Genomic DNA, 8,967 nt, shown 5'->3' on the forward strand with positions numbered 1-8,967 from the left:
GTGTCTGGCGCTCACGCCCAGCGGTCAGAGGAGTGGGGTGAGGGCATGCAGAGTGTGGGTGGCTAGGCCCCTCAGCCCATGCGTGGGGCTCTGAGCAGACAGCAGCAGCAGCAGCCGCCGTGGCCCCAACTGCAGGGCCACCAGTCGCCATCCTGTGCCTGGCTCCTCAGCCCCCAACACCAGGTAGCAGGCTCTTGGTACCTGTGCCCGATGGACCACCTCCTCCGCCTTCTCCTCTGGCTGCCCCGCCTCTGAAGGAAGGACAGGGAGGGCCGAGGTGACCAGTGGGGCCTGGACAATTAGGATGCCAACCTGCGGGGGCCACCCCCCATCCCGGGCCTAAGTCTGACTCCTGACAGAGGAGAGCCTTACAGCTCCAGCCAGCTGTCGGGACCTGAGAAGATCACGGACCTTCTCCCCCTCTTCCCACCCAGCCTCAGTCCCCCACTTTCCTGGGGACACTGCGTGTGCAGCCCTAGGTAATCTGCTTAGCAATACAGGTCATAAACACGCAGGAGATGTTTCCCAGGTGCCGGGCGCTGGGCTCCAGGGAAGACCTCCCGTAACCCTTCTGAGGACCCTGCCCCACTTACAGGTGGGAAGCAGGTTGGGAGGTGGAGTCACATAGCTAGGAAGGGACAGTCGTCTGCCCCTTCCAGGTGGAGCTTTTTACCATTTTGTTACATTCATCAGGGTCTTCGCTGGGGTGGTAGTGCCACTCTAGGTCCCTTCCTTTGTCTCTCTGGGCCTCACAGGTCGTATGTGACAACTTTTCCTTCCGGACCTGGGCTCCGTGGAATCTACCACCCCTACTCCACCCAAGACTATTGGCAAAGCGTGTACTTGCAGCACTAGAGCAGGAGTGTGTGGATGTGGGAGCCAGGCTTGCCTGGCTGAATCGTGGCTCTGCTGCTTATTAGCTGAGCCTGTTTCCTCATCCATAATATGGGAATGATGACGTAACAAGAGATAGCCCTCACCTATGAGGATGAAGTGAGTGAGTACACAGAAAAGCACTTGGCAGGACATGAGGCCTCAGTGTTAACTATTAGGGTTAGCCAGGAGGTCCTGAAACCTGCCGATTGGGACTTCCCTGCCCCTCCCTTGCCTTCCTGTCAGTGTGCACCGCCCAGTCCTCACAGACAGCCAAGCCCACTTCACAGCTGGCTTCTCCTACCAGTTTCCCCACCATCACCTTATGAGAGCTGGGACTCAGTGTCCCAGCCTGTGCAAAGGGGGCGCTGTGCCCGCCGCTGACCTGGTGGAAAGTGCGTGGCGGTGACCAGGGTGTAGAAGGAGCGGAAGAGGCGCCGACGCTGCTCAGAAGACGGTTCTGAAGGGGGAAGAGGGACAGGGTAACAGAGAGCCCCTCCCCAGCCCACGCCCCTCCCGGCCCCGCCCTCCTCTCAGTCACCTTGATCCCCCGAGGGCTCCACCGTGAAGAGGCAACGTTTCAGTTCCAGGTGGAGGAGCAGCAGCCTGTGGGAAAAGAGGTGTCACGGCCAGAAAAGAGGGGATGAGGACCCCCAACGCACTCCCCAGTCTGAGCCCTACCCGAGGATGTCCGTGTGCAGGGGGAAGCCCGCGGGCAGCGCTCGGGATCCCAGCGGCAGGCAGGCCCGCAGCGGGTCCAGCAGTGGCTGCCACCAGCGCTCCAGAAGCTGCAGGGGGCGTGGTCAGCGAGAGAGGCGGGGCCGGTGGGTGTGGTCGGGGGGATACCAAGAGAAGGCGGTTTGGCCAGGGCAGGGGAGAACACGAGGGCAGAGGGCAGAGGGGACCGTGGAAGGGGCGAGGCCTGGAAGGATGCTGTAAGAGGGAAAGAGGGGCCGAGCTGCGGGGACGGTGATTGGAGCATGGCCCGAAGGGGGCGGGGCCTAAGAGGGGCGGGGGCGGAACCAAGGGCGAGTCAAGCGTAAAGAGCGCACTCGCGGGTCAGGGTGCTCAGAGAAGGGCCGGGGCTCGCGGGTAGCAGGTGAAACAGGGGAAGAGCGGGACGTAGCCCAGATTCACCTGTGCATCCAGCTGGCTGAGGGGAGGGCGCGGCCCGCAGAGCAGACACAGCTCCAAGCCCGGCAGGAGCGTCAGGGTCAGAAGCCGGTGCGGCACCTGAGGCAGCCCGCAGGGTGAGCTGGCCGGAGCTCCTCCCCTTCTCATCGCAAGCCCCGCCTCCTCGAGAAAGCCTCCAGGTCCCACCCCTTGCGCGCTTCTCCCCGCCCCCACCTTCCCCCTGCCCGTCCCATCCACTCACTCACCGTGGGACTCCCGTGAGGCAGGTACACCGGGTAGTCGCGAGCGGCCTGCGGCAGCAGGGATCCCACCAGCCAGGGGAGCAGCACGGCTTCCGGCATCCCCAGCCGCCACCAGCTCTCTGTCGCTGCCACCACCCGGCCCGACACGACCAGGCTGACGAAGGCTGTGTCCGCAGCCTCGGCGAACCCAGAGAGGGCTTCCTGGGTAAGGGAGGCAGGCCGGCTGCGAGTCAGGAGACCTGAGCAGGACCGACAGTGACTTCCCAGGTGCGTAAGGAGTGGGAAGAGATGGCCATACAATTCAAAGCTTGCCTGGTGGCCACGCTCATGTGTCTCACTCTCCCTGGGCCTGAGTTCCTTCACCTTCACATGCAGGTACCATCCCAAGTCACAGTGTGAAATTAAACAGGTAGGGTGATTGCTACATAGCCTGACACGTCCTACTGAAGCTAATACTTGTAACAGCAGCAGCTACGGTTTATCGCGTTGTATTATATGCCAGGTAGGCGCAATCTACCACCTACTGAAGCTCAGAGAGGTCAAGTCACCTGCCGAGAGTCACAATGCTGGGAGGCAAGCCATGCCAGATGAATCCAGAGCAATATTTAAGGAAGGGGAGATAGAGATCTCCGAGGCAGAAGGAACAGGATGTGCCAGGGCAGGGAAGCTGGGAAGCTGTGGGGATTTGTGAGACTCATGAGGCAGCTGGGAGAGGGTGGACCGTGGAGTTAGTAGAGATTAGGGCGAGCAGGCTGGCGGGCGTCAGATTCCTCAGGTCCTCAACACCAGGCTGAGGGGCTGAGACCTTGTCCTGGGGGTGATGGAAAGCCACGGGTGGACTGTGACCAGGGGAGGGGCAGGGGCAGCTCGGTGTAGAAAGATCCTTCCGGGGTCAAGGCGGGGGTTGGACTAGAAGCCAAAAGGATAGGAAGAGGTTGAGGCAATGGTCCAAGGGTAAGAGGATGGGGACTGAGCCAGGGCCAGAGGGACAGTTTTAAGAGTTTACAAGGCATTCCCAATACCTGCAGCAGGGACCCCTCTGGAGGAACCACACAGTCCACACACTGGGTCAGGTCCCCGATGAGCTCTGAGTCCCCAAGGAAGCTGTCGATGAGGCGGTAACTGGCCTAGCAGAGGGAAAATGAAGAAGCCTAGGACCCAGGTAGTACCCAGATCTGCTGCCTCCTCCTCAGAAAACTGGCCCTACTGGGCCTTGCTGAGGGGTGTCAGACAACCAAGCTGCCCCCTGAACCCACTGGGTCAGGCTGCCCCGGGGGCTTCTGGGAACTGTAGTTCCCAAATATCAGTAACCAGGTATCCTAACTTCCCATCCTCATGTCCTGCAGCCTCACCCTCAGCTCCTTCTTCAGTCTTTCTATGTTGCGGATATTGGTCAGCTCTTCAAGTCCCACAAGAAGAACCTAGAAGAACCATATAGGAGAGCAGGGGACCTGGATAACTGGTTATAAGACAGGAGGGGCTGGGACTCAGACTCCTGTGTCTGCAGGAGGAGGAAACTGGGGATCTAGACTCCTTAGTCCGAGGCAGGAGGGACTGGGTTCCAGGATTCCTGGGTCCCGAGGGAGAGGGATGCTGAGAGTTCAGGTTCCTGGGATTGGAAAAGAGGGTTGGGGAGTCTCACCATGGCCCCAAACACCATCTGGAGTAGTCTCTCCAGCCTCAGCTCCGAGGTGCCCTCCTCAGATGACAGAACAATGAGGGTGATGCTGTGAGAAAGGAAGGTGAGAAGGAAGAATGAGTCCAGGCCAAGGAAACAAGGCAGGGAGGAGAGTAGGGTCTGCCCTTGATCCTGGATGCCAGCTACGTACATGCCCGAGCACAACCTGCTTTTCATTCAGAGACACTCAGGGATCAGAGAGGGTAACTGACTTGTCAAAGATCCCACAACCAGGTAAACAGCTGGCGTTGGAGAGCTGGATGGCCTCGGGGTTGTCTTCAACAGGGGCTATCACCCTGGCCCTGCCCCCAAGCTACCCTTGGAGACCTGTCGTGGAAGCTCTTCCACACCACGGTTGTGTCCTCCGTCTTCGCAGAGCTCAGCTGCACCTCGAGATTCTGCCCAAACATATGGACTCCATTGAGGGAGCCGATGACAGAGAATGGGAGCTGGGGAAAGATTGGGGACTTTAGACCGGAGCCCCCAAATCCCGTCCCTCTATGGGAACCAATGACTCAGGTCCCCAACCCCCTCCTCTCTCTAGACCTCCTGGCCCCTCCTCTTCGGGGAACCAGGATCACTGGTCAATTGCACCCTCGACCCTCCAAACTCAATACTGAAACTTCCCCAGCCCCTACTCCCTTGAAGGCCCAGAGTCCAAGCATCTAAGCCCCTTCTATTTCGGAGATCCAGGCGCCCGGGGCCCCACCTGTTGGCGGGCGGGGGCGCCGCCGCGGCTGCTCCTGCAAAACAGAGGGACCCCGCTGGATGCCGCGAGGCACAGCAGATGTACGGTGCCTTCGGTCCCCTCCTCCCCCATTTGGAACCCCCGCTTCCCAGTCCCTTCGTGGGGACAGTCAATGCCCGCCTTGGAGCATGCCGGTAGTCACACTAAGTCAGGTTGCGGTCCGAAGCCGACAGAGGGCGAGACGGGGAGCTGACTGGAAGAGGACTGGATTCCCGCTTTCTTCATCCAACTCAAACCCCCATCAACTCCTATTCCCGCACCTCCCCCGAGCCCCGTTACGCTCTTTTCCGCCCCAGCCGGAAGTCACGATACCTCTAACAAAGATGGCGGCTAATTGTATTTGCGAAGCTTCCTCGTCGCTCCTTGAGGAGGTTTGACTCTTTAACTAAGAGAATGAAGAGCCCAACTTGAAGGTAGTGACTGCGCCAAGGCGTTGCCTAGTAACCATCACGTAAACTGGTACGTTTCACATTCTAAATTGACAACGAGCTGTGCCACACTCAAAGATGGCGATGGCGACGGTGCCGAGGGGTTGCCTAGCAACCGCTTTGGCTTGGCTTTCCGTTTTGTAGTGGCAGTACTATGCCACACTCAACGATGGCGACAGTGCCTAGGCGTTGCCTAGCAACCACCATTCAGTCCTAGTTCTCTTTTAAGGCTAGAAACAGCTGTGCCCCTCTCAAAGATGGCCGCATGACGAATCCCGAGCACTTCCTTTAGAGCAAAATCTCCCCCCTCACCCTCGAGGATGGTTTGGTCCGGCGCGCGTTGCCTAGTAACCCACAAATGGCATGGTTGTTTTTGCTGTTAGAAAAAGAAAGATGAAATCCTTTATTTTCCAGAATCGGAAAATAATATTATTTGTAATGAATTTATACATGATAGTGTGTTGTGTAGAATGTGAAAATACTCCTAAAATCCTTTCCCTAAAATAAAAGCTTTACAGTTTAACACAGAATATTCACGTTTTCACAAATATGATTACTGTGTTAATGTTGTTTTCAAACTTTCTTTTTCTCATGAAACCGTATAACTACACTTCGTCTTTTTTGAATGTCCTATTCTAACCTATATTATGGATGTAACAAAGTAGATTTAGCCTGTCCTATGCTGACATGCATTAGGTTCTCACCTCTGTGTGTTTAAAGTGATGAAGTAAATCTTCATTAAGTTATCAATTTAGTCAGCTAGATCTTTTCTCTCTCTCTTTTTTTTTTTTTTTTTGCTGTACGCGGGCCTCTCACTGCTGTGGCCTCTCCCGTTGCGGAGCACAGGCTCCGGACACACAGGCTCCGCGGCCATGGCTCGCGGGCCCAGCCGCTCCGCGGCATGTGGGATCTTCCGGGATAGGGGCACGAACCCGTGTCCCCTGCATCGGCAGGCGGACTCTCAACCACTGCGCCACCAGGGAAGCCCTCTCTCTCTTTTTTTAACATCTTTATTGGAGTATAATTGTTTTACAGTGTTGTGTTAGTTTCTGCTGTATAACGAAGTGAATCACCTACATGCATAGCTACATCCCCATATCCCCTCCCTCTTGCGCTTCCCTCCCACCCTCCTTATCCCACCCCTCTAGGTGGTCTCAAAACACCGAGCTGATCTCCCTGTACTACGCAGCTGCTTCCCACTAGCTATTTTACAGTTGGTCGTGTATAGATGTCCATGCCACTCTGTCACTTCGTCCCAGCTTACCCTTCCCCCTCCCCGCGTCCTCAAATCCATTCTCTACGTCTGTGTCTTTATTCCTGTCCTGCCCCTAGGTTCAACAGAACCATTTAGATTCCATATGTATGTGTTAGCATACCGTATTTGTTTTTCTCTTTCTGACTTACTTCACTCTGTATGACAGTCCATCCACTACAGATAACTCAATTTCGTTTCTTTTTATGGCTGAGTAATATTCTATTGTATAAATGTGCCACATCTTCTTTATCCATTCGTCTGTCGATGGACACTTAGGTTGCTTCCATGTTCTGTCTATTGTAAATAGTGCTGCAATGAACATTGTGGCACATGACTTTTTGAATTATGGTTTTCTAGATCTTTTCTCTTTTGTGAGAACAGTTGCCCTCATTTATCCAAATATATTTACAAAATATATAGTAATGTTAAAAAACATTTGTTTCTTTTATTTTTTATTTATTTTTTTAAAAAATTGTTTATTTATTTATTTTGGGCTGTGTTGAGTCTTCGTTGCTGTGCTCGGGCTTTCTCTAGTTGAGGTGAGTGGGGGCTACTCCTCGTTGCAGTGCGCGGGCTTATTGTTGTGGCTTCTCTTGTTGCGGAGCACAGGCTCTAGGGGCGCAGGCTTCAGTAGTTGTGGCACGTGGGCTCAGTAGTTGTGACTTGCAGGCTCTAGAACTCAGGCTCAGTAGTTGTGGCGCACGGGCTTAGCTACTCCGCGGCATGTGGGTTCTTCCCGGACAAGGAATGGAACCTGTGTCCCCTGCATTGGCAGGCAGATTCTTAACCACTGTGCCACCAGGGGGGCCCACATTTGTTTCTTTTAAACATGTTTTGTCTGCACTCTGAATTTGATTTCTAATAGCTGATAAGAAATATTAAGACATTTACCCTGCACATTAAATTACATTAAACTAGAGGGAAAGCTGCATAAAATAACAAATAAGCTAAAATATCAATTTCTCCCTGTAGTTCTATGAATTTTTCTTTAGTCCACTTATATTTATTTTCTACTGATATATTTAGATTTATTTCTATCATTTTGTTTTTATATTTCTTGTTCTGCCTTTTCAACGCTTTTTTCCTCCATTCTTATCTTTTACTGGATTTTTTGTTTGTTTCCTCAGTCCATTATTTTCTCTCTCTTCTGGTTTCAAATTTATACACGAATTCTCTTTTATTTTTATTGGTTATCCTTGAAACTTTACCTTACACATTTAATTCAGCAAAAAGTTAAAGATCTTAAACCCTCTCTCAAATAATACAAAGAGAATATAACACCTTAACTCCATTAAACTCCCTCCCAGACTAACCAACTAGTGTTGTCAGCCTTTTAGTTTGACTTTTTTTATGCCCTCGTTGAATATATTTATTTTATGCAGGCAATATTTATTTGTAATTACATAAACGTTTATGATTCATGTTGCTCTTCCTCTTCTTTCTTGTCTCTCAGATAATCTTTCCAGGTTAATTTAAAATTTTCCTACTTCCTGAAGTACTTCCTACCGAAAAACTGTTTCTCCCCTCACCCCATTTAAGGAACCGGCTTGCTCCCCCTCATGGAGCAAACAAGGGCACCTCTTTCTTGTTTTCACTCCCTCCTGCTGCAGCAAGAGTCCCAATAAAGGCTTGCCTGAATTTCTTGTCTGGCCTCTTACCAGTTTTTATTGATGAAAGAGCCCAAGGGGGCTTCCCTGGTGGCGCAGTGGTTAAGAATCCGCCTGCCAATGCAGGGGGCAAGGGTTCGAGCCCTGGTCTGGGAAGATCCCACATGCCGCGGAGCAACTAAGCCCGTGTGCCACAACTACTGAGCCTGCACTCTAGAACCCATGAGCCACAACTACTGAGCCCATGTGCTACAATAACTGAAGCCCGCACGCTGAGAGCCTGTGCTCTGCAACAAGAGAAGCCACCTCAATGAGAAGCCCGCGCAACGAAACGAAGAGTAGCCCCTGCTCGCCGCAACTAGAGAAAGCCAGCACACAGCAATGAAGACCCAATGCAGCTAAAAATAATATAAAAATTTAAAAATTATTTAAAAAAAGAGTCCAAGGACCCTGGTGGGTGACACGTGGAACCTCTGGCCAATAGTCTGTGAAGAACTGAACCCTGGTAACAATGACAAGAATGAGTATGGGAGAAGATCCTTTCTAGTTGTGCCTCGAGGTGATTACAGCCCTGGCTGACACTTTGATTATAGTCTCTGAAGCAGGGGACCCAGCTAAGCCATGCCTGGATTCCTGATCTACAGAAACTGCGAAGTAACAATGTTGTTTCAATCCACTAAATTTCGGGGTAATTTGTTACACAGCACGAGATAACTTAATGTCCTTTATTTCTCCTATTATTTTGCATATTGTGGTTCATTATGAACCTGACAATTCCAGTACCTGGAGGTGGGGGACCTACATCTGTTAACTGTTGTTTCTGTGGACTCTAATTTCAATCTTTGCCTCTGTGCTGGTGGTCTTTGTGATGTTCATCAGAGTCCTCTAGGGAGGATTCACTTCTACTTCTGCAGGTTGTCAGGAGTGTTACTATCCTGGAACTAGATCAGCTGCCCTGGACAGCTCTTGCTCAGCTGGGGAACTACACTTAAGTTTTACAAA

The 8,967-nt window shown here is 52.5% G+C and overlaps 1 protein-coding gene across 2 annotated transcripts; it reads right to left on the reverse strand.

Moving 5' to 3' along the window:
• Positions 1 to 18: 18 nt before the first annotated feature.
• Positions 19 to 5,409, reverse strand: FUZ (fuzzy planar cell polarity protein). Of its 2 annotated transcripts, XM_081215890.1 has the most exons (12): positions 4,818 to 4,958; positions 4,637 to 4,670; positions 4,255 to 4,376; positions 3,892 to 3,976; positions 3,602 to 3,670; positions 3,272 to 3,376; positions 2,253 to 2,450; positions 2,011 to 2,106; positions 1,555 to 1,661; positions 1,415 to 1,479; positions 1,259 to 1,333; positions 19 to 251 (listed from the first exon to the last, which is right to left on the reverse strand). In XM_081215890.1, exons 1-12 carry the CDS (start codon positions 4,898 to 4,900, stop codon positions 25 to 27), a joined length of 1,266 nt encoding a protein of 421 aa, XP_081072016.1. In that variant the 5' UTR covers positions 4,901 to 4,958; the 3' UTR covers positions 19 to 24. The 2 variants fall into 2 exon arrangements, with proteins under 2 accessions (XP_081072016.1, XP_081072017.1); XM_081215891.1 differs by lacking the exons at positions 4,637 to 4,670; positions 4,818 to 4,958 and adding an exon at positions 4,988 to 5,409.
• Positions 5,410 to 8,967: the final 3,558 nt, after the last annotated feature.

The sequence above is a fragment of the Mesoplodon bidens genome (genome assembly GCF_964165515.1).
Source record: "Mesoplodon bidens genome assembly, chromosome: 18".
NCBI lineage: Eukaryota > Metazoa > Chordata > Mammalia > Artiodactyla > Ziphiidae > Mesoplodon > Mesoplodon bidens.